The following is a 27,611-nucleotide window of genomic DNA, read 5'->3' as shown; positions in this document are numbered from 1 at the left end:
AGCAGACAGTGAGGACCAGGGCCACACAGCAGACAGTGAGGACCAGGGCCACACAGCCTCTCAGCTCCGAATGCGAGGTGCGATTTTTGACTCCGCATCGCCACCCCCTTCCCACCCACCTTCCCAGGACTCACGAGGTGATGAGCCTCCTCTCCAGGGGCCCGGCCACGTCGTACATAGCAAGCCGGTCCCGGCACTCGGCCAGTGTCCACTCGAGCCGGAGTTTGAGCATGAGGTCCTTGGGGCCCTGCAGGTGCCACAGGCAGCTGGAGGCCAGGTGGTCGGGCCCCTTCAGTCGGAGGACCTGGCCCTGGCCCACGTAGCTGTAGCGGTAGCAGCCTGGAGGAGGGAGAGGGACAGGCCCCCTGACCCCTGTTAGCCAGAAGGAGAGGCCGGGGGGCCAGCTGGTCCTCACCTGGGTGGGGGTGGTGCAGGGAGAGCCGCCGGTTGGGGCTCGGCCCAGAGGGCCTATGTCTCATCCCTCTCTTTCCCTGCTGGTTTCCATCTCCAGTCTCCTCATCCACACATTCACTCAGTGGTCCATTCATTCATTCACTTAGCACTCACTGAGTTCTCCATGCCAGGAGAGTGCCAGAGAAAGGTCCAGTCACTGCCTGGGAGCGCCAAGGACTGCCAGGGCAGATACAGAGCCCAGCGGTAATAGCTCAGGAAGTGAGGACTCTGAGCAGGGGCGCTGTAGGGCAGGGAAGACCTGGGGGGTGGGGGGCAGGGTCACAGTGTGAGCAAAGGGCCAGGGGCCAGGGCGGGGTTTGAGGCCAGAGAGCAAGCTGGAGAAGGGAGGCTGGGCCCGGATCACGCCCAGGAGAGGAGGGAGGTGCTTTCTCCCGCGGCCATGGGGAGCCATGGAGGGTTAGGCAGGGCTGGGACGTGGCGGGGCTTGGATCAAAGACTCCTCTGGCTGCTGAGAGCAACTCTGAGGAGGCTGGGAGACCAGCAAGGTGGCTGTGCATTAAGGGGAGAAAGGTGAGCGTTTCATTTTAGGTAGAGAGAAGGGAGCGCAGAGAGGGGCAGAGAGGCAGTCCTGGGTAGAGGAAGTGAGCTCAAGCTAAGGACGAGGAAACACGGAGAATGAAACAGGTTGCACTCATTAAGCATCTGATGCACGCCTGCCGGGAGGGCTCCGTGAACTAGTTGCCATCATTGTTCCCGTTTACAGACCTGGGCCAGACAGACCTGGGCTCACCTAACCTTCCCTGGGCCTTGGTTGGCTGCCCTGGAGGATCGGGTCGTGATAGCAGCCTCGCGGGGTTGTCACATGCTGGGGATGATGCATGCTTGCGTGCCCGGCATAGCACCTGGACCTCACACTACGGAGGTGCTCAGTGAGCCTAGGGACTGCTCTATGGGTCCGTGCGGGGAGAGGCGGAAGGCGGGGCTGGGGAGCAAGTCCTGAGACCTGTCGCCCTTAGGCTGCCCTGCCCCGGAGGCGCAGACAGAGCCAGTCTCATTGGCCGCCCTCACTTCTCACCTCGATCTCCAGCGGCAGCCCCACCCCCACCCCCACCCCGCGGTGTCTCCCGTCTTGGGGTGGAATCCATGCGCTTGTGGCCCGGTGCCAGAACTCGAGCCCCACCACCTACACTGCTCCTGCACGCACTCACTCATCCGACATCCTTGTCGGGCACCTACTGTGTGTTTGATCTAGTGAGTCCTGCTCCGGGAACCAGCAGCGAGCAATTTCTCCCCTGGAGCGAACGTATCTCCTTGAAACCTCCCGCCCCCGGTAGCCCGTGAAGGTGTGGAGATGCGGGAACCAGGCCCAGAATGGGGGGAGGGGCAGCCCGGTGTGCAGGGAGCTCCTACACCCTGCCCTCTGTTCCCAGTGCCACCTCCCATCAGCTGTGTGACTCTGGGTCAGTTGCTTAGCCACTCGGTTCTGGCAAACGAACCCTACAATAGTCCTTAATCCCACCTCCTTCTCCCGGTGCCCTAAGGACCAATGAGGGAATGGAGGTGAACAGGCTTTGCCCCGGTGCTGCTGCCCCCCCCACCTTCCCCCTGACCCCCGGCCGTCCTGACTCCAGCGGGGAGTGATCTCCCCAGGGGGAGAACCGTGACTCCTGCAAACAGAAGAGACGGGGGAAAGCTGCCTGGCTATTTAGGGTTGTTTGTCGTCTTTAAATCTTGCTCCAAGTTGATGCCTCGCTTTTGCCATTTTAAGAATTACTTTTTTTTTTTTTTTTTGAGGCGAACTAGAGAGGTATGTGCTGGTCTCTGTTGATAATCCAAAACATCTTGGGGTGACCCCGTTACCTCTGGTCATTGGGAGAAAGTACATGCATGTGCCCGGTGAGTTCTCCTTGCCTGGCCTTTGCTCACGCTGTTCCCTCTGCCCTGAGTGCCCTTTCCTCTTCTCCACCTGCCAGATTCCTACCTATGTCCCATGCCTGAGGCTGCTGCCTGCCCCCCCCCCCCCCCCCCCCCCCGCAAGGCAGGAGCAACTTTTCCCTCCCCCTAGAGGCAGGGCCCTTCCTTTGCTTTGGATGGTGGCCCCTGGTGTCCATCCCCATCCCCAGGGCAGAACAATTCCCCCTCTCTGCTGCCTCTGGGACCTCTATCCTAGCACTGGCACTTGGTGTTATGAGATTCTGTTTATTTGTCTGTCTCTCTCATGGGCTCAGAGCTCCTCTGAGGGCAGGGGTGAGGACATGGTCATCTGGTGTCCCCAGAGCAGGCATGGGGCCTGGCATGGGGGAAATGCTCACGAAGCCTGGGAAAAGGCCTTGAGTTGTCATCCTTGCCCCATTAGATACTACGCTCCTGGAGGGCAGGGACTCCAAAGGTGCACTGAGCCAAATAAAGATAATTACGAGGCAACTAACAGAAACCTGGGGACACATGGACAGCCAGCAGGGGCAAGGGCAGCCGGAAGGCCTGTCCCAGACCAAGGGTCAGGGGATGTGAGTAGTAGTTTAGTGTAAGGTGATAGACAGTAGGTAGGTAGGTAGGTGGGTAGGTAGGTGGGTAGGTAGGTAGGTAGGTAGGTGGGTGGGTAGGTAGGTAGGTAGGTGGATCAGTTTCTCACATTCTCTTTTGAACCAGATTTACCATTCTACTCGTTCCCTCATTAATAAGTGAAATAAATCTTTGATGTGTGGCTCACTACAGTTTTGCTAGAGAATCATGATTTTAGCAGTTTGAAAATTGTAATTTGACCTCATCACCTCCATCCACCAAGGACGTAAGCATCTGACCAGCCGGAAGATATGAGAGGATGAGGGTATCACCAGGACTTCAGTTCGGCCTCCCTACCCGAGAGGGGGCTGATGCCCTCCGCCTGGCCTCAGCTCTGGGTAGAAACTCTGGGTAGTATAAGAAGAATCTGAGAATGTAAGAGCTTGTGCTCAGGACCACAGAGCACAGTGGCACAGGTGGTGCACTGCACAACTTCAGGATTCTCCAGTCACACAGACTGCGATGTGGACAGTGCTTCCTGGCGTTGTGCAGCACGGTGGCCTTGCTGGTACTCTGCTTCCCAGGGCTCAGGAGGCAGACCGTGGAACCTCTGGGAGGAAAGCAGGGTGACTCTGGTAATATGGGACTGGGGTAGCACAGGGCAGATGAGCCTGGCTAAGAAGGGGAAGGAGAATGTGAAGGGAGTATGCTTGAATGTGACCAAGTCCATGGGTGGAAACTAGCTTATGAGCAAACTGAGTTCAGTGATTAAAAAAAGTAGTCACGGGCACCTGGGTGGCTCAGTTGGTTAAGCGACTGCCTTCGGCTCAGGTCATGATCCTGGAGTCCCGGGATTGAGTCCCACATCGGGCTCCCTGCTTAGCAGTGAGTCTGCTTCTCCCTCTGACCCTCACCCCTCTCAGTATCTCTCTCTCTGTGTCATTCTCTCTCTCTCTCAAAAATAAATAAAATTAAAAAAAAAAAGTAGTCACATTTATGTGCACCTAAACCTGCTACTGACTCTCACACCCCACACGGGCCACACACACACACACACACACACACACACACACACTCTCTCTCTCTCTCCTCCCCTCCCCCCACAGGCCCGAGCCTGTCTCGGGACTCATCACCAAGTCCCCCATGGCACCCCCTGAGTCACCCCAGGTCACTGCTCCCTGCTCCCACCGGAAGCCATGTGGTCCCCTGACACTTGACCAAGCCAAGCCAAACAGCAACTCAAAAGGAAGTGGAGAGGAGAAACAAAAGAGCATACCCAGCGTGGAATTCAGGGCAACTATGTCTTTCACGCTGGCTTCTGTTGAAAGGAACGAACAAATAAACAAAGACCAAAAGTAAATAAAGAAAACAAAATGAAAGATGAAACTAAAAATAGAAGAGACCATCAGAGCCAGCCTGTCTGAGATTGACCCCCGGGCACCGACCCCGTCCCCGCCCCCCCGCGGCCTGGCCTCGGTCCTGGCTCGGGGGTCGCTGGGTGGCCCACCCTGACAGCATCCAGCCCCGGCAGGCAGCCTGTGCCACCCTGGCCACACCATCCCGCACCCCCGTCCCCAGTACTGACCCAGGATCACCAGGCCCTCGGGGTCCACCTCATACTCGGCCCCGTAGGGGGCAGGGGCCGAGCTGTTGGCCGTGGACAGCAGCTCCTCCACCAGCAGCTCCCGCACCACCTCGGGGCTCAGCATCGGCCGGCGGTGCTCGGGGATTTGCAGGATGAACCAGAAGAAGCAGGTGAGAGGTCCCTCCCTAAGGCAGGCAGAAGTGAGAGGGGTAGGAAGGGACCAGAAATCTGGCCCTGCCCAACCGCCTTCTCCTGTGCGGGAGACCAGCAAGCGTGGCTCACACCCACGGCACGCTTCCTACCCCCCGCCCCCGGCACAGTTGTCCACCTTCATGGTAAACTCCTAACAACCCCCAAGGTGCTCTCTACCTCCCCGTGTCACAGGGAGGGACTGAAGCACGAGGGGGTAGGGTGCGTGCTACCAACCAGAGGCAGGTACGCATGGCACAGCTGGGCTGCCCCCCACTCCCGCTCCAACCACGGCCTCGCGGAATATGCGCCAGCCCCAAGCACGCCACAGCCGTTGTCTAGCGTGGATCCCTACCACGTCATTGTGCCCATTCTACAGATGAGGAAACCAAGCTCAGCAAAGGGAGGTCGCACACAGGCAGCCGAGTTTCCTTTCTGTGCCTCAGTTTCCCCATTTTTGAAAAACAGGGGCATTGCATCAGAAGCCTACAGCATCCGCTCCTGTTCTTTGAGTCTAAGGTTCTAGTAAGGGCTGGGTGGGGGGCCAGGGCGACTCACCCAAAGGAGTAGACTGAGCTGGAGTTGTAGTAAGTACCCAGGCAGGTGCTGGCGATGAGCTCCTTGAGCTAAAAGGAGGGGAAACAAGAGCCCCCTGCTGACCCTCTGCAGAAACCCCCTTCCTGCCTCAGAGGGCCCTTTGCCCTTCCAGGCAGCCCTGCTTGACAGGAAACTGCGGGGTAGAGCAGTTTGCCCCTGGTCACCCGGTGGGCAGTGGCCACGCAGGGAAACGAACCTCACCCCCACTCTTTTCCCCTCCCCCTATACCTGGGCACTGCCCCCCAGCACTGCCCCTCCACCAGCCCTGGCCTACACCAGACCCCCCATGGCTTCTCTCCCTCTTGTCAAAAGTCACCCCTCAACTCTCGAAAGCCCCACTTGGCTCCGGAGTCTGCTGCTCCTCAACCCCCAGCCACCAGCCACGGGAGCTCAGCTGGCCGGTGTGCGCACGTGTTCAGGTCCAGTGCTGCTGACCGGACGGGGCGGCAGGGCTGTTGGCTTGCAAAGCACTCTGAACAGCACAGAAATAATGTGCGCGGCAGCCCATCCACCCTACGACCCTCTGGACAGGCACTGTCCTTATCCGCTTCCCAGAGGAGGGAAGAGAGCCTGGGGGGGGGGGTGGTCCCCCGGAAGCTAGTCCCGAGGAAAGGACATGGGGAGAGGGGTTTACTTGGAGGTGATTCTGGAGAACCCCAGTGGGGGGTGAGGAAGACAGCTAGGAAGGGGGACAGCCATCACGGCTGTGAAGGAGTGGGACAGAGCTGTGGGCAGCTGAGGCAGAGTCCGACATGGAACCAACTCCGGGAGACGGTGGGGGCATCCTCAGAACTGTCCCCTCACCAAGGCCAAGGGAGCTGGGGTATTTATCCACCCAAGGGTTGTTCCTAGGAAGAACGACTCGTCGGCACTTCCATCCTGTACTGCTGGGCAGGGTGCAGTCCCACAGCCAGAGGGTGGAAGGTGCTGGCCGCCAGAGATCATCCCCCCCCTCCCCGGAAATCATTGCCCTGGGCAGGAGGGCACGGGGGGGGGGGGTTCCTGCCAGCGTCCCTGCACTGCCCCGTCTTCCCCCCACTTAGGCTGCTAGCAAGTGGCACAATCACGATTTAATCCCAGTGCTTTTGACCCCAGAGCCCCCTACCTTTCCCAGCACCCTATGCCACGTCCCCTTCCATTGTGCCTGGAATGGGACTCTACTGCCAGGGGCTGCTGTGAAGGGACTGGCCTGATCAGGGCCCTCCCCACCCCTCCCACCCCTGCAGTCCTTCCCTACCATCTTTTGGGCTTTGACAGTTTCGCTGCGGAAGGCACTGGACTCCCGGCGGGCGAGGTCCTGGGAGAAGTGACGATTGAGCACGCGGAGGCTGCCAGAGTACACCTGGCTGACCGTCACCTCCGCCTTGTACCCTGCGCGGACGCAACCGACAAGGTCAACCAAGGGGGCCGCCGGGGGAGGCCCCGGTCTCCCCCCGCTCCTTCTCCTGCCACCCAGACCTACAACTCAGCCTCCAGCATCTTGGGCCTCCGAGGGACCACCACCATCATCGTCTCTGTCACCCAGTGTATTTTAGTGACAGGGAGGAAAGAGGCCCATAGATGGATCATGTCCTGAGGGCTCCCAGTCAGAAGCTGACGCAATCACCAGTCCAGGATACAGATGACGCGAAAGCCAGGAAACCCACATGGCCTAGAAGGTCAAGTGTGTGGGTTAGCACCTCTATGCGTCCTTCCTTTCCCCAGGTTGTCCCGACCGCACCTACCATGTGGGGTACACTAGTAACCCAAGTCAGCGGCAGAGCTGCCCGTGGTGGGTAAGGTAAGCATGATAGCCCACAGGCCCATCTGGGAGGAGTGCCTTCAAGGGGAGCCCAAGGTACACCTGAGGGAACATGACCAAGAAATGGGGCCTGGGTCAGGGTGACCATCCCGCTGAGTAGGGAGGATTGGAGCATCCACTGGGAAGAAGGGAGAGAGAGAAGGACCTTCAGGGCAGAGGGAATAGCATATGCAAAGGCCCTGCGGCAGAAGGATAATGAGGTGAGGACTGGGCTGAAACCTCTTTGGCTAGAGCAGTCAGATAAGGGGAGGGGCGACGAGAGGCTGGGACCTCAGCGGGGCAGGATTTGGGTCTTTACCTGATGCAAAAAGGAAACCACAAGAGGCTTAAGATCAGGGGTGATGTCACCCGACTTCCACTTTGTAAAGACCTATTTTGACTGATGTGAAGAGACTAGATTCATAGCCCTGGGCGTATACCCCTATTCACTCACATATGCACTCATTCAACAAATGTGACTTGAGAACCTACTACGTTAGGAACTGGTCTAAAGCACTCAGGAATACATCAGTATAACAATGAATAAAACAATAAAGAAAAAAAAACCTTGCCCTTAAGAACTTGTAGTTTAGCGAAAAAGTCAGACAATAAACAACAAGCATGGTATACAACACATTGGAGGTGTAAGTGCTGTGGGAGTCAGGGAGGAGGGTGGGCTGTCCCATACAGGCCAGGGAAGAAGGTGATGATTTAATTTGTGGAAAGAGCGGTCCAGGCGGGGGGACCAGCAAGTGCAAAGGCCCTGAGGCAGGAGCTCATCTGGTGGATTTCAGAAACAGCAAAGAGTGAAGGAGAGGAGAGCAGGAAGCAATGAGAGGGGGAGAGGACAACCACACAGAGTCTAGCCGACCACGGGGGACTTTGGTTTTACTGTGGGTGAGGTGGGAGCCGTGGGAGGTTTAAGCAGAGAGGTTAGGCGCTCTGATCTGCTTTCTAACATGATCCCTCTGCTATTGTGTGGAGAACAGGCTCTAAGGAAGCAAGGGCAGAAGCCGGGAGACCCACGGGAGGCTCCTGCAGTCATCCAGGGACCCATCCGGTGGCCAGGTGAGGGGCACCGGCGCCTGGACCAGGCTGTGCCTCCACATGTGGTGAAAAGTGAGCGAGCGGAGGCAGGGTATAGTTTGCAGTTAGAGATGACCCGGTTTGCTGGCAAACTGGGGCTGGGGTGTAAAAGAGAGGAGTAAGGGGGAGAACCTGGAAGGATGGAATGGCCACTGCCTGGGACGGGGGCGGGGGGTGGGTCTGGAGGAAAGGAGGCAGAGCTGCATGCTGGACCAGTGGGGTCCGAGGTGCTCGTAGACTTCCTGGTGGAGGGCAAGCCCCAGTAACAGTGGAGCTCAGGGAGGGACCCAGGCTGGACAGGCACATTTGGGAGTCATCAGGGTATAAAGGACATTTAAAGCCAGGGGCACTGGATGAGACCCTGAAAGAAGTGGGCGGAGCAGGGAGAAGGAGAGCCCCTCCACCAGCGAAAGACAGGGAAGAGAGGCAGCAGGTATGAGCCAGGGGAAGAGAAATGCGGGGCCCCCTGGAAGCCAAGGGAGGAAAGGGTTTCGAGGAGGAGGGAGTGCGGTGCCTGGTCAAGTGTTGCTGATGGGTGGGAGGCAATGAGGACTGGAGACTGGCCATCGGATCTAGCAAGCTGACGATTGGCAACCTTGGTAAGTGTCCTTGGAGAGGGGGGTGCAGGGGAGCCAGATGGGAAAGGTGCATGAGGGACTAGGGGTGCAGAATTGGAGACAACTCTTTCAAGGAGTTTGCTGCAAAGGGGAGCAGAGAAGTGGGGGGCACCAGCGGGATTTGGTGCGGGAGCAAGGAGTGTGCTTGTACAGGGATGGGCCACTGCTGGAGCCCGGCCCCTGTGCTGGAAGACAGCTGCCTTTGGAAGGGCAGGGACGGTTCACCCGTGGGGATGGGGCGGGAGGGCAGATCCCATGGGTGCATCTGGAAAGGCGTGTGGTCAACACCCATGGGGCTTCTCTTCTGAGAGGTTCCATTTGTCCACTGAAGCAGGAGGCAAAGTGTGTGTGTGTGTGTGTGTGTGTGTGTGTGTGTGTGTGTGTGTGTGTAGGGGGGAGGTTTGGGAATGAACTGTCAGCCGGGAGAGCAGGAGGGGGAAAGTATGAGGAAAATGCAGTCAGGCAGTATTAAGGGCTCCCACCACAAGTAGAATGTACCCCGGGGCCCCAGGCCTACCCGCGTGGTGGGGGGAAGCCAGCCGCCACCCCCACCTCTCCTCTCCTGGGCCCTTTTGTGGGTCAGACTGCCAGTCATTGACTCCTCACCTGGGGCTTCTCCTGCACCCATAGACTGGGCCCCTTGTCTCTCCCCGCTTCCAGATGCATCTCTTTGCCCAGTGCCCAGTACCCAGAGCACAGCCTGAGCCTGGGCAGGAGGAATCCTTCAAACAGCTCCTAAAGGGCCGCCTTTACCCTAAATCCCTTTGGGGGTTCAGGAGTTGGCTTCCCCCAGCCGAGGCTTTGCAGCGCTCACCCCCCGGGTCCTCAGCCCCATGGAGCACCCACTCCCTGAGGGGTGATTCACTCCTGGAGCTTAATCAGGAGAAATAAGACTCCGCAAAGAAAGACAATTGGCAGTCCAGTTCCTGGCCCTCCAGCCTGACACTGTGGTTTACCCTGAAGACTAATTATCTGGCTGCCTAAGGAGGCCATGGTGGCCCTGTGCTATTTGGGGTGCTGGCTTCGTGCCAGTGGTGAAATGTGCACAGCTTCCACCCCTTGTACCCACATTGCTCTTGGCTCTGAGGCTCCAAGCAGATCCGCGGTCCCCTCTGAGTCAAGGCAGGCCTGGGCTTCCTAACAGCATCGGCCCAGGGGCTGATTCCAGACACCCCCTACACCGACGCCCTCCGGAGCTGGGCCTAGGATCAACCTGAGGATGCTCCATAGTGGGTCCCCATTCCTTTCAGGGGGCCTAAAATGCCACCACGAGATTTAGCCAGTACAAATATTTATGGAAAGGCTCTGATCCCCTGGGCAAGGTGCATTGTCTCCACTCTGGCTCCCCAGGCCCGCGGCTTCCTCTGTCCTAGCCCATGCCAGGCTTTCTGGTGAGGGCAGGGCCTCTCTCCAGAGCCTGGCCCAGAGCCTGGCACACAGAGGGTGCCTGGTACTGAATGCATGAATAAATGCATGAGGGAATGAGTCTTCCACAATGTAGGGGAGTGTTTCCATCGGCACCAGAGGTTTATCCGTTCCTTCCTATTGCCAAGAGCTGAAGGAATGAGGTACACTCTCCATCGGTTTCAGAGGAGGACATAGCAGGTGCTCAAGAGTGTTTATTGAATGAATGAATGAGTCCATGCATGCATCAGTGAAAGAATGGAAGGAGAGACAAATGGACCCAGAACATGGGCCAGGTGCTCCTGAGACTCCAGGGGACTAGTTGAGGGCTGTGATACCAGAGGGGGAGGCCAGACTTCAGGACAAGGGAGGGGCCACGACCTGCCTGCTCTGGCCACCGTTTCATTGTGAGTTGGATTATAAGTGTGCCCAAGCTGGGATATGAAAGCCAGCTCTGCACAAGGACACCCCCCTGGGTACTTGAGTCCTGTCTCTCCCTCCCTTTTTTCCCCACTCATGCTGGGGCCCTGGAGACCCAGAGGTGACAGAGCTGTGGTCCCCACCTTAGAAAAGTTCTCAGGTTGGGCTCAAGTGAGCAGAGGTGCTAACTGGTGCCAGGCACCATCGGCACCACTGGGCCTCCTCCCACAGAGCCAACTGGCTCTGAGCCCAAGGGACAACCCAGGAGGGCTGCTGGCAAGGGGAGACAATGTTTACAATCCTCCTGCTTGTTGGTTCACAAGAGCTGGGTGCTGTGAGAGCATTCCTTCCCCAGCTGGTGGGAGCTGGGGGCACTTGGCGCCAGCAAGGACCTTGCACTTCGCCTGAGCCCCAGGACCTGGAACATAGGTGCGGTAGCTCTCCCATCTCACGGGACAGAAAGAGGACTCAGAGGAGAGGTGCCTTGCCCAAGTTCACGCAGCGTGCTGCTAGGCATTGCTGAGCCTGGACTTCTGGCCTGTCTTGCTATACCCCCACAGCCATCCCAAGTCCTCGCCAGGTGCCTCGCCCAGAAGGGCCCACTGCTTACCTACGAAATACCAGAGCAGGACCCCCACCAAGGCCAGCACAACGAGGACCAGCCACAGTGGCGTCAGGCGGAGGTAGTCCCGGACTTTTCTCTTGGAGTCCTCAGGGGCCTTGAATATCCCCTCCGGCTCTGCCTCCTCACCATCACCTCCATCGCCCTGTCCCCCAGCTGCCTGGGGGGCCTCGGCCACAGGCATCCTGGTGGAGAAACAGACCGGGGTTGGAAATGGCCTGACATCTGCAAGGGAGCTTTTGCCAAAGATCAGAGGTACACAGAAGTAAGACAGCTTCCCTTCGTCTCGGACAGGAAGAGCCTAACTCCAGGAAGCGGTGATTAAGAGTGGGCTCCGAGGCAGCTCGTAGAGTAGGAAAGCAAACCTCAGAGCAGCTGGCTCCAGAGGTCAAGCCGCAGAGCCGGACCCTATCCGGCTCCAGAACCCCCACCTCTGCAGCCGCACCAGCCCCCCCATGGTCAGAGGCCAGGTGGAGGTTTCCGGGCCCGAGCCCCACGGAGATGATAGCCACAACTGGAGTACCTGGAGTACAATTGTCTGTAAACCAGCTACTCGTGTCTCTGGAGGACTAAGAGGCTAAGCCACTGGCCCAGGGACACACAGCGGGAAAGCAGGGGGTCAAGCCCAGGGGTCTGACTCCCTGCTCCTCCCACCACCCTGGGCTGCTTCCTGCTAAATGAGCTGTTAATGAACAATCAGGATTTATTAATAACTGAGTGATGCCCCTCTCAGTGCCCTGAGTCTGCATCTGCATCTTCAGACCCCATCCGCCACCCCGCGTGCACAAGGAAACTTCTGAATGTTACTCAGCTTCTCAGGCAGGTTTTCCCCGCCGTACAGAGAAGGCCCACCAGCCACCCACCCACTGGCAGAGCAAGGATTCTAGACCACCGAGAAGTTTCCTCTTACTGCATCCATACATGCATACAGTGGCTTTAACATACATCCCCAGATGTGTATGTGTGTCGGGGTGGGTGGGGTTTCCTTTGGGCTGTGTCTTGGGTTTTGACACAGTGGGTTTTCTGAACAAGGGGCTCCTCAGTGAAGCTCAAAGTCCTCCCACCTGGATTCAAGGGGCCTCCTGGCTCTCCTCCCTGCTTCCCTGCTCCCTGTCACTCCTCCTAGCATTGTTCTCAGTTAAGAGTCTCTGGCACTGAGCCACAGTGACCCTCAGTGTCCCCATCCAGTGCAAGGGAGGAGGGACTGCTTGCAATTCTCAGCTGTGCTGAGACCCCCTCCACCCCTAACCAGAGGACATCAGTACACATGGGCTAGGCCCTGCCGGCTCTCATGGGGTCACATATCCTGCAATGGTGGGGACAGCCCCGCCTGCTGCCCAAACTGTCCACAGCATCCCTGGTGAGAAACGGGCCATGCTGATAAGCTGAGTAGGGCTAGATCAGGGAGCACCCAGGTGACAGGCCGGCTCCTTGCCCTCTCTCAGCCCAAGTCCACCCTTCTGCCAGAGTTGGCCACACCCCTGGTTTGCTCTTGAGTCTGGATCACCAAGGAGCTATTTCAGGATGACTCACAGAGCCCTGGGGACTTGGGTGCCCAGAGGTGACAAGAGTGGACATGTGTTTCAACTGTTTTCTACACACTGACTCATGTACACCTACAGGGACTTTGTGGAAGTAGGTTCCTTTATTATCCCCATTCTACAGATGAGGAAGTTGAGGCACAGAGAGGCTGAGCAGCTCGGCCAAGTTCTCCCAGTTGGTTAGCAGCAGAGCCAGGTTGCAAAGCCAAGCGGTGTGTCTCCAGAGTATCGCCCTGACCCCCGCTTCGTCAGGGTACTGGCGGGGAAAACGAGGCTCAGCGGAGGTCAGAGGTCTACCAGAGGAGGCGCCAAGGGGGAGCGGTCCAGGGTAGGATGTTCAGTAGGCCTCCCTTCCCTTCTTCTCCTCACCCCCCCAGACCAGGCCTTCACTCCATGGATTCATCTCCGTCCTAAGCGCCCCTCACACCCATCTGGGAGGCCTGTGAGCATCGTGAAGGAGCCCATTTTTAGAAAAGCCACTGTGTAAAAACCCAGGATTAAATACAGCCCAAGGTGGGGTAGGGGAGCAGTTCACTTGGGCTCCCCATCACCTCCCACCTGGACTCCTGGGGCAGACTCCTCCCTGGGCTCCCTGTCTCTCATCTCCTCCTCCAACAAGCCCTCACTCCCTGCCCACCGCCAGCCACCCACCTGCTCAGAGTCCCCTGACGGCTAAGTGCCATCATGCACATCACCCTGCAGGCCTACAAAACCGCATCTTTGTGCAGCCACACCCTCTGCCTGAGGACTGCAGGGCTTCCCCAAAGGCCCCGTGCAAGGCCACCAGCCCGGGGATGGGTCCCCAGGCCCTGGGTAGTAAGCTGCCTCCTCTCCTGGGCAGCCCTTGGTCAGATCAACAGTATGCCTGGCTTGCGTGTGTGTGTGTGTGCTCTTTAAAGATTTATTTGTTTGCTTATTTATTTATTTATTGAAGAAAGAGAGCACACGTGGGGGTTGGGTGCAGAGAAAGAGAATCTCAAGCAGACGCCCTGCCAAGTGTGGAGCCCGACAATGGGGCTCAATCTCATGACCCTGAGATCACCGAAACCAAGAGTCGGATGCTCAACCGACTGAGCGCCCTTAGTATGCCTGGCTTTTGGCTGTTTCTCTCCTCCATAGGAAAGACAGGTCTGTGTCTTATTCACCCCTGCTTTCCCATAGAACCCAGGACAGGCAGGCCCTGCTACATAAAGGAAAGAATGAAGGGCTCGGGTCCCTGGGTCTCCAGACTCCTGGTGCAGTGCTCTCTCCTACACGTCGCCACCTCCAGGAGGCAGGACTTGGGAGGCTAGGAGCTGGGGCTTGCATGCCTCGTCTGAGTATGGAGACCTGGTTTTGGTTACTGAAACATTCCATTTTTGTCAGGCACCTGCTTGGTGCAGGCTCTGCTCTGGGCATGCGGGGGGGCACGCTGGGGGATAGGAGACCTCACTCCCATCCTCGGGGCTGATAGCCCAGCAGGAGATGGACAGTTGTGACAATTGACAGCTGTGAAGGTGACCCCCTGCTCTTGTCTTTTACTATTATACTGCCCTCCCCTGACTTGGCCAGCTCCCAGCTGACCTCTCCCTCCCCAACCCCCGTTGTTTCGAGGGTCCAGCCCATCAGAAAGGTCTGTGGCTCTACCTTCCAACTGCCCCCAGAACCCAACCCCTTCCTGGCACCTCTATGGCTCCCACCATCATCCGGGTCGCTATCATCTGTCACCTTGACTGCTGCTATATAGCCAGCTGTCTGGTCACCCTCCCTAGAGACTCCCCACACGATCACCCGAGTGGACTTTTCACCGTGTGCCCTGCTCATGGGCCCCACACGGCTCTCATCCACCCAGAACAGCGCCCAAAGCCCAGATCCCAGCCCTCAAGGGCCTAGGTGACATGGCCCTGGTCTCTCTGTCCTCTCCCACCCTCCGCCGCCGCCGCAGCCACTCCCAGCTCCTTGCCAGACCTTCCACAGATCAAGTACGTGCCACCTCCGGGCCTTTGTGCTTGCTCTTCCCTCGGCCAGAAACGCTTTTCCTTCAGTGTGCCCCATGGCCTGCTCCTTTCCCTCCTTCACGTCTTTGCTCCAATTTCTTCGTAGCGCTTCTCGCGACCTCAATTGCATGGCAGGCTTCCGTGTCCTCTGTCTGTCTCCTCTCCGGCTGTGTGCTGCCCGCCACGGCGGGCCTGCTCCTGTGCAGACCTCGGCCTCCATCATTGCTGTCGAGCCGCTGAATTGCTGGGATCCCAGCTCCTTCCCCACAGCTGGAGGGTGCTGTGGGCGTGCGTGGCCTGGCCAACTTTCCCTGCCTTCCTTTTCCCCACTCCCTCTTTCCCCCTTTTGGCACCCCAGTGACACTGGACGGGTCGGCTATCCGTTCTATCAATAACGAAGGTGGGGGAAACCTGCTACAGATCAAGGGCTCTTAGCTCACTCTGCAGGAAGAGCATCGCGTGGATGTTTCTTGCACCCTGAAACTTCTTATGCGTCACCTGGCTTTCCCACGCGCTCTTCCTTCTGCCTGGGCTGCCCTCCTCTGACTTGGTCAGCTCCCAGCTGACCCCTGCACACCTCAGCCCAGCTCCCACCTCTTCCTGGCAGTTCTCCCAGAGTGCCCAGCCGCTGCCGCTCCTGAGGCGTCCTGGGCTGCCCCTGAAGTGTCCTGGGCCTCCCCCATCACCACGTGCTTCACCTTGGGGGCATTCTCTGCCCCCCTGATGGTAAGACCCTGGAAGGAGACACTGGACGTGCCTCAAGTGACATGGTGGGTGCTGCTGAAGCTTCTTCTCTGACCCGAGCACCTGGCCCCCTCCCTGGCTCCTGCTCTTCCTGCTCTCTGACCACTGGAGTGTCCTCAGGCTGCCCACTGGAAGCTGAGCTCATGGGGGCGGGCCTGGACCTCCCCCTGCCTGCCAGCCCTTTGCTGGGCAATGTCGCCAACCACATTCTCCTTCAGCCTCCAGAAGCCGGGGATGTTTGCTTCCTTATCTCTATTTAATAGCTGGGGGAAATGAGGTGCTGAGAAATAAAATGACTTGCTGGGGTCATTCATCTGAGGCAGGGCAGAGCGGGGAGGAACAGAACCAGAAATCTGATCTGGGGCCATGGGAGGCAGCTTCCAGTGAGACTCCCTGGGCCTGGAGTAGATCCCTGCAACAAGCTGCTTTGCGTGTGCCCAAGTGTGGGGCTGTGTGCATGGAAATCCCTTCCGCAAACACAATACGTTACAAACGCATACATAGGTGTGCACAGATGGAGACACATTGAGGTACCCATACATCTGTGTGACCCACAAACTCATGGATGCATTGCTCACACTTTCCACGTGTGTGCATGTGCGCGAGTGTGTGCACACTCACTCACACACACACACACGCACACGTACTCACGCATGCATGCAGAGCCAGGGGCATTCAACTCTGAGCCTGGGAGCTCAGGATCCCCTGTTCAGCCCAGCGTCAGGCTCTGGGCCTGGCTCCCACACCAGGAAGCCCAGGGACGTGTGAGGGTACGGAGTGGGGCACGTCCAATCTTGCATAGTGAGGGTGCGGTGCTCAGCCTGGCAAATTGCGCCTCTCCTCCGCCCAGTCCCTGCTCCAGAGTCCACCAGCCCCACCTGGACCCAGGCGTCCCAGCACCCAAAGCCCGTAGCCCTTCCACCGCCCCCATGCCTCTCCACACACCTGGCCTCACGACACCCTGTCCTGCCTCAAGCCCGGCTCTGTGGACCCCTCCGCTTCTGCTTACCCAGTCACTCTCTGGCCCATGAGGCCCTGCAGACCTGGGCAGATGGCTCCAGCCCCAGGGAGCCAGGCCTGGCTCTCCAAATGGACACAGTCACCGGGTCATTCTTGGATCCAGGTCCCCTGTTCTGGAGGCCTCCGCTTACCTTTGGGAGTGGCAGGTGGGTGCCGGGTCGGCACGCAGGCCCCAGAGCCTCTGTTTGTCCAGGCCAAGGTCTCCCTACCCCCACCCAGCCAGCCTGGGCTGGATCAATGGCCCAGAGCCATGGCCAGGGTGTCTGGCCCTTGTCCCCTGTGGCCTGTGGCCCCAGGCTCCATGGGCCTTCTGCCGGGTTCAGGTCGGCACTGTGACTGAGCACAGGTAAACAGGCTGAGGCAGGAGCCAGGCAGTGCCCGCCCCACCCCACCCCGCCCCGTGGGCACCCCAGAGGCTGGCGGGCAGGTGCAGGAGATCGGAGCTCTCCCCTGAGGCCTGTTGCCTGGTGACGTTCCTGCCTGGTTACAGCCCCTGGTCCCCTAGAGCATGAGGTGGGGGTGGCTGAGGACCGAGGTGGGGGGCTGTGCAGAGGGGCCTGTGCCGTGGGGCAGGGGTTCATGAGGGTCTCCTTACCGAGACTGGTGAGACCAGAGGGGCCAGTGGCCAGAGAGAGAACAGGAGGCCCACGTGGTCCAGGGACAGAAAAGGAGAAAGTGCGATGGGGGTGGGGTTTGATGCTATTTTCTGATCCGATGGAAGTTATTTGAATTACTATATGATTCTCTAGAGCTGTGCTCCCCATTTTGATGGCCACTGGCCACATGTGGCTTTTGGGTCCCTGGGATGCCGCCAGTCTGACCCGAGATATGCTTTGTGGGTAAGATATGCACCAGGTCTCAAAGACTTCGTGCAAACAAAGAATGTAAGCTGGCTCAACAAGAATTTTTCATGATGGTGACATGTCGAAATGATAGCATGGGGGCTATATTGGGTTCAATAAAAACATCACTAAAAGTCAAAACACCTGCTTCTCTTTATATTTTGTAGCGTGGCTACCAGACCACTGAGCTCACAAGTGTGGCTCACATTCCAGCGCTAGTGAGCGGAGCAGCAGTGGACATGGAGGGGCTGACCCCAGTGGCTCTGAAGCATGTGCTGTAAGCCGGGGTTTCCTGGTGTGTACCCCACGAGGGGGTTGCCCACCTGGAACCCTGTGTGCTGTGTTATGTGGGTCCCAGGGTGTGTGTGAGTGTGAAGTAGGATGATGTGTGTGGAGCGTGAGATGTGCATGTGGAGCGTAAAGGGGTGTGAGGTGTGAGTGTGGAGTGAGGGATGTGTGTGTGGAGGGGGAGGTGTGTGAGTGTGGAAAGTGAGGTGTGTGAGTGTGGAGTGTGTGAGTGTGGAGTGGGGGTGTCCAGCATGTCTGGGCCACGTAGCCATGTGCTCCGAGGAGCAGGCAGGGGTGAGGACAGCTGCAAGGGTGAGGGGTGCTCCTTCAAGTGCTCTTACGGGCCTGCCGCAGGCGTGCGTGCATGCGTCATGTGCCTGTGTGTGTGTGTGTGTGTGTGTGTGTGTGTGTGTGTGTGTGAGAGAGAGAGAGAGAGAGAGAGAGAGATCCTCTCCTGGGGTGTGTCCGTCAGGAGTGGGTGTCCGAGCGCGGGGGTCTGGGCACAATTTCTGTACCGCGTGCTAGCTGCAGAGGGGCTGGCCCGGGAACCTGGGCGGGGGACAGCTTCCTTCACTTCTCCTGTTCCTCAGGCCTGCCCTGAGGGGACCCTGGGACTGAGGCCCCCAGCCTTGCCCCCGCCGCCCCCCGCCCCGGGCAATATTCCCTCCTCCCTCCATCCTCCCCTCCTCCCGGGCCCCGCCACCCCCCTGCAAGCTTTCCAAGGCGGACGGGATTTGGTCAGGGGCAGGGGGCGAAGAGACCCGAGCCCTGTCTCCGTACCGCATCCTGTCCCTCAGGAGGCGAAGTGGCCCAGGCCCTGGACTGGGCAGGCTAGTAGCTGGACAGTCTGTAAAGCAGAAGATCTTGCGCAATCAAGGTCCTCTGTACTTGGCGGCCACCGGGCCATTGATCGGCCACAGCCTTGGGGGGAGGGGCTAACACGGGAGGGGGGGGCAGCAAAGTGCTGAGGGGGGTGTTTGAAAGCAAGGGTGCAAGGGGCAATGGCGCCAACTCCCCAAGAGCTCAGGGAGCCGTGGGCCGGGGGGGACAGCCTCCCACCCGGTCAGGGCTTCCCTCTGTCAGTGGACAACCACGTGCCCTGGACGCCCTTTTCCCCGTGGCAGAGGGACGCGTGCACACAGAGACAGCACGAAAGCTTCAGTGCCCTAGGCAGTCTGCATGTCACCTTAACCCTGGGCCCCCTTGGGCTCTAGGGACAGAGAAGCTCCCTGGAGGCCTGGTCAGTGAGGCTTGGAGGCCAGGGCGCACAGCAGGCTTGAGCCAGCAGAACCGGGAAGGACAGGCCTCAGTGGGCCCACCACACTGAGGTGACCAGGATCCAGCCAGAGGCTGGAGAGTTAGAGGCCTTGGCTGGAGTCCCCTGCCTCCCCCTGTTAGTGACCCAGCAAGGCACGTCGCCTCCCCAAGCTGCCATCTTGTCAGATGCGGACGGGGAATGATAAAGCTCGGTTGTTGGAGGCAGGAAAAGATGGAAGGGAATATAAATTGCAGGAGTTGTGCCCTGTACCTCGGAGGCCTCTCTTTTAATCCCAGGGGTGAGTGGAATTGGAAGTGGGGGCAGCCTGCTGTCCTCCATCTCACACCCCTGCAGCCTCATGGTAACGGCCCTCAGGTCCTGGCTGATGCTGTGGAGGGCATCACCGTAAGGCCAGGCCCTATGCCCAGCGCTTCGCGGGCTATTCCATTTACTTCTTCTTTTTTTCTTAATATTTTATTTATTTATTCCAGAGAGAGAGAGGAGGAGGAGGAGAGGGACAAGCCGACTCCGTGCTGAGCGCGGAGCCCCACGTGGGGCTTGATCCTGGGACCCCCGAGAGCACCACCTGAGCCGAAACCGAGAGTTGGTCGCTCAACTGACTGCGCCACCCAGGCACCCCTGTTGCATTTACTTCTCACAACAGCATCTTTAACCCAAATTTGCAGAGACCTCGGCCCTGGTGAAATGTAACTCCCAACTACTGTGCCAGACACTGGGGACAGGGCCATGAAGGAGACACATCTGACTTCTGTCCAACGGAGCTGGATGTTCTACAAAAGTTCTCGGCTTGAAAAGAAAACGGTCGGACATTCAACATCCCACTCCGAATGCCCAGCTCCAAATCCATAGGTGGCCCATCCTAACCTCCAGCGTCTCTGGATGGGAACTTACTTGGAATTAGGGTTATAATTAGTTAAGATGAGGTCATAGTGGAGTAGTGGAGTTGGGGTCTGCCTGATGTCCTCCTAAAAAGGGGAAACGCGGAGACAGACACACACAGGGGGAGTTCCGGGTAGAGATGAAGGCAGAGATCAGGGTGATGTGTGCACTGGCCAGGGAGAGCCAAAGATAGCCAGCTAACCCCCGGAGAGTAGGAAAGAGACACGGGTCTTCCTCCCAGCCCCCAGAAAGAACCAATACCTCGATCTTGGACTTCTGGCCTCCAATCTGGGAGACAATGAATTTCTGTTGTGTGAGCCACTTAGTTTGTGATCTTTGTTGCACAGCCCCACAAACGAACACAGTGCTTAATGAAATGGCTTTGGATCAATGCCCGCTTCTTGGTCCCGCCCCCTCCCAGGGCCCTGCATACAGCAGGTGCTCACAACTGCCCACAACTCGGGGCCTTCGGGCAGTGGCATGTCTGAAGCCATGGAGTGGAAATGAGGGGGCAGCTCAGGCACAGAGGTCTGTCACTCCCTGCTGTCCCATCCTTAGACTAGGAGCTCCATGAAGATAAAGGCTTAGTCTGCCTCGACCCTGCCGGATGCCAGCCCGGCACACGGGACAGACAGACACGCACTTGCTGAGTGAGCAAATGATAGTTCCTGTCACCTCTTGCGATGACAATACAATCAGTCCTTTGAGCCCTGGGCCCCGAGCTGGACCCTTCACAGTGATGCTTCAAGTCCAGGATTGGGGGTGGCGAATACATGTCTCCGATCCGCAGAGAAGGAGACTGGGGCTCTGGGAGGAGAGGTTGACTTGCCCTGGGTCCCACAGCGCAGGGGCTCTGGCCCGATCCCTCTGATGGGAGGTGTGTCCTATGCCTGGGCTGCCACGAGGAATTACCATAACCTGGGCTTAAAACAACAGAAATGCATTGTCTCACAGCTCTGGAGGCCAAGATCAAATGTCAGAGGTCTGTGCTCTCTCTGGAGGCTCTAGGAAAGATTCCTTCCTTGCCTCTTCCTGGCTTTTGGGGATTGCTAGCAACCCTTGGCGTGTCTTGGCTGGTAGAAGCATCCTTCCAGTCTCTGCCTCCCTCCTCATGTGGCCTCTTCCCTGTGTGTCTGGGTCTCTGTGCCCAATATCCCTCTACTTTTAAGGACACCAATCTTATTGGACTGAGGGGCCACCCTAATCCAGCATGACCTCATCTTAACTTGCTTCCATCTGCAAAGGGCTTGTGTCCAAATAAGGTCACGTTCACAAGTTCCAGGTGGACATGAAAATGTGTGTGTGTGGGGGGGCCGGGGGGGTAACACTATTCAATCCAGTGCAGGAAGCGATGGTTCTGTGGTACTGTTCCAGTGGGGATCAGCCTGGGAGACAATGGGAAGGCCACCCCTCTCAGTCAGCCTGTGCAGTGGGTCAGCCATGCCTCAGAGTTCAAGGCTGGGGTTGAGGGTGGAGTTGGGAGTCTAGCCCTCCCTGGAGGAGGTCTTCTGCTGGCCGAGCCTCTCTCTGAATCCCTTTGAGGAAATGCAGGCTCACAGGCCCAGGGGCTGCGGTGGGGGCTGAGGGGGCGGTCTCCACGTGCCCCCACCAGATGCTGTCTGAACAGGTGTTTGGGAAGACCGAACTGCCCTAAGCTCCAAGTCATGAATTAGTTCCCGAGCACTGTCCTAACAAGGTACAGCCAATCGGGTGGTTTAAAACAACAGAAATTTATTCTCTCACCACTCTGGAGGCTAGAAGTCCAAGATCAAGGTGTCGGCAGGACCAGGCTCTCTCTGAAGGCTCCAAGGGAGGATGGCTCCTGCCTCTTCCTAGCTTTGGAGGTTGCTGGCAATCCTGGATATTCGTTCAATCTCTGCCTCTGGTGTCACATGGCCTTGTCTCCGTGTGTGTCTGTCTCGGTGTCTCTTCTTTCGCATAAGGACACCAGTTAATATCGGATTAGGACCCACCTAATGACCTGATTTACATCCGTAAAGACCCTTATTTCCAAATGAGGTCACCTTCCTAGGTACCAGGACTTCAACATATCTTTTAGGGGCCACAGTTCAAGGGGAAGAGGGGTGGGAACAGGCGGGTTATTGACAATGCCACGGATGCTGTTCCAAAGGTTCATGGAACCCCGAGTGCTCACATCGCTTCTGAAGCGTGTTGCGTCTCCACGCCTGAGCTACTACCACCGTCGCTCTCCTCCCACAGAAACACAGCTTTAACCTGCCTCTTTTCCCTCCCGTGCCTCTGGGGCCCCCCTGGCAGCCGTCCTGTGGCTGGGAGGAAAGGAAGCTCCGGGAGCTGCACACAGCTCTCCCGTTGCCTTGACCAAGACTTCAGAGGCTGCCCCCGCGGGGTCCCCGGAGGCCACCTCTGTCACCTCCGCCCAGCACGGCGACTCGCTGGCTCACTTATTAAGCAGGCGTCGGCACCCACACGGTGCTGGCCTGGGCTGGGCTCCCAGGCCACAGAAACAAACCAGGCCTGATCCCTGCTCTTGAAGGACGCAGCCCAGCCCGGGGAAGACAAGACAGCGGGACAGACGACAGACTGAGCTCTCAGTAGCAGGCAGAGGACCAGGCCCTCAGGGGTACTTAGGGGTGTTCCTTAGCGCTTCAGATCCGTCCAGATGGCCTGTCATCGATTCAAGTGTGAGACCCCTCGGGAGTCACCGCCCCCGTGGCCCTACTTCCCTCACCTGGAGGGGGATTCCAAGGGCTTCTGGGACCCTTATGGAGGCCCGGAGACTCTGTGGCTTTGTGATACAGCTAACCAGACACAGGACTGGCCTCATCCCCTAATAAGAAAAATGGCCACTTGACCCCATTTTACAGACGAGGAAGTGAAGATTCAGAAGGCAGATGTTACTCGTTCTCATCACAAGGAGCGGGGAAGTGCTGGGATTCAAACCCAGGACCCCCTGATGTCGGAGCCCCCAGATGCCCCCCTTCTGTGTCTGTGTCCCGCCCTCCTTGACATGCCACCACGCCTGGGCCCCTCACCCCTTCTGTCCCAGCCCTGAATCCTGGCCTCTGGCCCTTGTGGGAGGCGTGGCCCTGACCGGGCCCCTTGTTGCTTTCCCAGCCAAAGGTCAGGGGAGTGGCTTCCGATCAGGGGCTTGGGGTTTGAGCGGTGCCACCTCAAGGCACAGTCGGTTGGGGACACAGAATGGAAATTCCTCATGCATCACCCAGCCTGGCCTTCTCCACTGTGCTTCCCTCCCTGCAGTCCGGGAGCCAGAGACGCTGGTCGGGGGAGGTCAGTTGGCGAGGCTGTAGCAAGCCCGGGACCAGAACCCAAATGACTTGTTTCCCATCCTGTGCTCCTCCCCGGACTCTGCCCAAAAATAAAATTTTAAGAATAAAATAAAAGGACAGCAGTGTCTCTATACATACAAGCCATCAGGCAGATAGTCAATAAAAATTTCCAAGGCACACAGAATCCCAAGTTTCAACATATAGGTGTACTTTTTTTTTGGTCTCAAAATGTTGTTACAGCCAAGGCTCCTCCCCTCCAGGCAGTTCCGTTTGAGGGTCCAGATCCAAGGGCACACCAGCCAAGGCTGGAGGCACGGAAGGTTCTCCAAGGAGCTGCTTTCTTGCTGCCCTTCAGAGGGAGCATCCAGCACTGGCTCAGGCCCCCCAAGTGCCTCTCTCCTCTGGATAACTCATGTCGTCAGGGCTGCTGGTAACCCTGGTCGGGCTGTGAGAGGTCCCAACACCTGCAGGCTCTGTCCCGTCTGCCATCCATGTTGGTTCCAATTTATACACAAGTCCAGGTTCGTAGACCTTCCCTGTAGCTCTCCTGTCTTCCCTCCCTCCCTTTCTTCTTTCCTTCCTTCCTTCCTTCACCTGTCCACCAATATGCATATTCACTCAGCGAACATCCTGTGGCGGGTGCTGGGGTGCTGGGAGGGACTGCTGTGGGGACAGGGACCCGTGAGGGCCACCGCGGAGCATTCTAGGCCTTTTGGGTCTCTTCAAAAGCTGCATTTATGGAACACTTAGCGTGCACCAGGCTCTGTTCCAAGCGCATTGTGTTATTAACTCACTTGATCCTTACGACAACGCCGTGAGGGAGAAGGGAGGTACTCTTCTTACCCTCATTTTACTGATGAGAAGAGTAAGGCAGAGTGGTTAATGACTTGCCCCAGGCCACACAGCTAGAACTCCGTGAAGCAAGGATTTAAACCAGGAGGACTTGAGCACTCATAAGGGCAGGCTTTTCACTAATTTTAAAGTGTGAGCACGTCTAGTATCGCACACAATCTCTCAGCGATCCAGTAAAACGGGAACGACCAAGATTCAGAGTTCTGCATCACAGGTGAGGACAAAGCCAAACAGGGAGTTTGGATGGCGGCACCGGAACCCTGGGCGCTCACCCTTGCATCCTACCATCTCAGGGCCACTGTTGTTGGGGGGTTGTGGGGGAGGCGGTCGGGTTGTTGATTAAACTTCACTCAGTCCCAGCGCCTGGGCCTGGCCACTGTGACAGCCCCGGGACATCCCCTTGGCTGGCTTGCTCAGAGATATTTTCCACCACCACAGTATGACACACTTGACGACACTCCCATCACAGGGCCTGGGGGGTGGGGGGGTGGGTGGCACAGGGCTGTGGGAAAGCAAGGCCGGAAGTGCTGAGTGGGGAGAGAGATGCAGGTTCGGGGGAGAGGTACCCAGTCTACAATTCCAGGAAGCCAGGACGCAGAGGGAGGGAGGAGCTGGTGGGAGACTCATCATCTTCCTCTGTGCACCTGGCCTCATGCCATGCACTGGCCACAGAGACCTCAGCTCGGGGCGGGGGAGTGACCGTGGAGGACACAGACAAGTAAAGGGACAGCCACACCCTCCTCTGCAGAACCAGAGTCTCTACTGGAAATACTCTGCATGGGAGGGTTCTGAAGGAATCTCCTCAACTGTGGAGGGAGAGCGACATGTTACATGGGCTTTAGCCAGAGAGGCTCAGCGACACTTCAGCTAGTTCGGGATATAGCTGGCCGAGGAGGTGGAAGGATTAGAGGGGCAGGTGGTGGGGGACAGGTGGACCAAGAAGGAGGCTGAGCAGGGAGCTGAGCTCAAGGCGATGCTGCCGGGTCACAAGGGTGCAGATGGTTTCAACTACAACTGCAGTCATGGCAAGCAAGCTGCTGTGTTCATTTTTTAATTGGTTGCCAGGAAGCTTAGGATGGAATTTTGCTTATTTTTTTCCATTAATATAATCGTCTCCTGTGCAGCCCCGTGTCTGCAAAGGGCCCAAAGCTCTGTGGCCAAATGTACGGGCCCTGGAATCCCGGCTCTACCAACCATCAGCTGCATTTTTATACTTCCCTGTGCCTCAGTTTCCAAATCTGCAAAATGGGGAAACATAACACCTGCCTGGCTGGGTCTTTTCAGGTGATAAGGATAATGCTTGGTAAGTACCTGGCACAGTGTCTAAATGTAATTCTTGATCTTTTTTGAAGTCATCCAGGATGCTAATATTTAAGAGGGCAGCAATAGGTTATTCACCCTAGGATGGACGGTTTCCGCCGTAATTTGCTCAGTGGCTGTGGACCTGGAAGTTGCTTGGAGTGGGAGCTGGAAGGTAGGGAGAGAGCAGGGATACCAGATGCCTGGAGAGATGAGGAAACCATATAGTCCAAACAAATAACCCTGTCAAGAAATGGGCAGAAGACATGAACAGACATTTCTCCAAAGAAGCCCTACAAATGGCCAACCGACACATGAAAAAATACTCAATATCGCTCATCATCGGGGAAATACAAATCAAAACCACAATGAGAAACCGGTCAGAATGGCTAAAATTAACAACTCAGGAAATAATAGATGTTGGCAAGAATGTGGAGAAAAGGGAACCCTCTTACACTGCTGATGGGAATACAAGCCGGTGCAGCCACTCTGGAAAACAGCATGGGGGTTCCTCAGAAAGTTAAAAATAGAGCCACTCTACGACCCAGTAATTGTACTACTAGGCATTTACCCAAAGGATACAAACATAGTGATTCAAAGGGGCACATGCACCCCAATGTTTATAGCAGCAATGTCCACAATAGCCAGACTATGGAAAGAGCTCAGCTGTCCATCGGCAGATGAATAGACAAAGAAGATGTGGTGTATATATATGTACAATGGAATATTACTCAGCCATCAGAAAAAATGAAATCTTGCCATTTGCAACGACGTGGATGGAACTGGAGGGTATTATGCTGAGCAAAATAAGTCAATCAGAGAAAGACAAATACCATATGATTTCACTCATATGTGGAATTTAAGAAACAAAACAGATGAACATAGGGGAAGGGAAGGAAAAATAAAATAAGATGAAAACAGAGAGGGAGGCAAACCATAAAAGACTCTTAATTATGGGAAACAAACTGAGGGCTGCTGGAGGGGGGCGGTATGGGGATGTGGTAACAGGGTGATGGGCCTTAAGGAGGGCACATGATGTAATCAGCACTGGGTGTTATATGCAACTGATGAATCACTGGATTCTACCCCTGAAACTAATAATACACTATATATTAATGAAAATGAACTTAAATAAAAAAATTTAAAGAAAGAAACTGGAGATCTGAGAGGCTGGAAGGGCCGCCCATCTCTCCCTCCTTTTCTCTTATCACCCCTCCTCCCCACCCCACACCCTCTACCCATCCCCCCCCCCCAACCGCCATCTGCCCTGGAGGACAGATCTCCCAGGGCCCTTGGCTGCCTTGTTCCCAAATGGTGCTGCTCCTCTCCCTGGAATCTGACCCAGGCAGGACTGTCTCTGCTTCACCCTTTCCCGGCCTACCAGCTGCTCCCTCCTTACCCCGTCTCCCGAGGCACAAATTCTAATCCACCCTGGACGCGTCACACTGTAGCTTCTGGCCCATCAGTCTCCCTGGTGCAAGGCGGCCCCTCATTCTGCTCACCACCAGCTCAAGTCTCTTGTCAGACATAGTGGGGACACCTGGGTTCCCTGGGCGTGCCTGCTCATAGGCCCCTCTCAGCTTTCCAGCCTCCAACACCTCAGGTTCAGTTTTCCCTGCCTGGAAAATCAGTCTGGAAAGATAAGACCTTCCGTTGTAGAAGGAACCTGAGGGATGCTCTGGTCCTGCTATGTCACCAGGCGCCAGCTATGATCAATCGGGACCTGCCTACAGAATCTAAAGCTGTCCTCAAACTTTACAAGGACAGCCATGATCGGTTAGCAATGTCTGCCATGTGTGGGTGCAATTGATTAGGGGATGTCTGCCGCCGGTGCCCCTTTATGAATGCCAGATATTGCCATCCATGATCTGGTTCAACTATTCAGTCAAAGGCACAGAAGAAAAAAAAATCATATATATATATATGATTTTTAATATAATTTATATCTACAAATTATACGTATAAATTATATATAATAAGTATTTAATTAAAATATATAATCTTTATATATTTTATATATAAATTATATACATAAAATATATATAATCATTTATTATTAAATAATAAATATATTTATATTAAAATTATATTTATTTCATTTCATTTATATTTATTATGTATTCTGTCTATATTATTAACTTATATTATATTGAATATACACATCAATTATATTTTTATGATATTTTATTTTTATTTTCCCATGAGACCATGTCGGATGGTGCCCAGACACAGAATAAGATAAACCTGATTCTTACTAGCAAAAAAGATATTCCTTTTACAATCTTTTTGCTTTCTCACCGTTTGGTGCTGGCTGGAGTGTCTTCAACAGTTTCCCAACACTTGCTTAGCTCCCCTTTAAACTAAGAGAGCAGATTTCCATCAGGCAATGAGTTGAGACATTTTATT

The 27,611-nt window shown here is 56.4% G+C and overlaps 1 protein-coding gene across 3 annotated transcripts in view; it reads right to left on the bottom strand.

The window, feature by feature from the left end:
• TMPRSS6 (transmembrane serine protease 6) overlaps nucleotides 1–16,784 on the bottom strand; it is a 37,489-nt gene extending 20,705 nt beyond the window's left edge. For 2 of the 3 annotated variants that reach the window (XM_073882800.1, XM_073882799.1), the window contains exons 1-6: nucleotides 11,205–11,401; nucleotides 6,525–6,658; nucleotides 5,249–5,316; nucleotides 4,502–4,686; nucleotides 4,193–4,234; nucleotides 135–339 (exon numbers count right to left, since the gene is read on the bottom strand). In XM_073882800.1, the coding sequence (XP_073738901.1) occupies nucleotides 135–339; nucleotides 4,193–4,234; nucleotides 4,502–4,686; nucleotides 5,249–5,316; nucleotides 6,525–6,658; nucleotides 11,205–11,400 (830 nt within the window). In that variant the 5' untranslated portion in view covers nucleotide 11,401. Of the gene's footprint in view, nucleotides 1–134; nucleotides 340–4,192; nucleotides 4,235–4,501; nucleotides 4,687–5,248; nucleotides 5,317–6,524; nucleotides 6,659–11,204; nucleotides 11,402–16,628 lie in introns of those variants that run through there. The other variant, XM_025881688.2, reaches the window with a different exon arrangement.
• Nucleotides 16,785–27,611: the final 10,827 nt, after the last annotated feature.

The sequence above is a fragment of the Callorhinus ursinus genome, unplaced genomic scaffold, assembly GCF_003265705.2.
Source record: "Callorhinus ursinus isolate GAN/ISIS: 27379988/994484 unplaced genomic scaffold, GSC_fseal_2.0 scaffold48, whole genome shotgun sequence".
In the NCBI taxonomy this organism is placed as follows: domain Eukaryota; kingdom Metazoa; phylum Chordata; class Mammalia; order Carnivora; family Otariidae; genus Callorhinus; species Callorhinus ursinus.
This window is presented reverse-complemented; position numbering and strand designations above follow the sequence as displayed.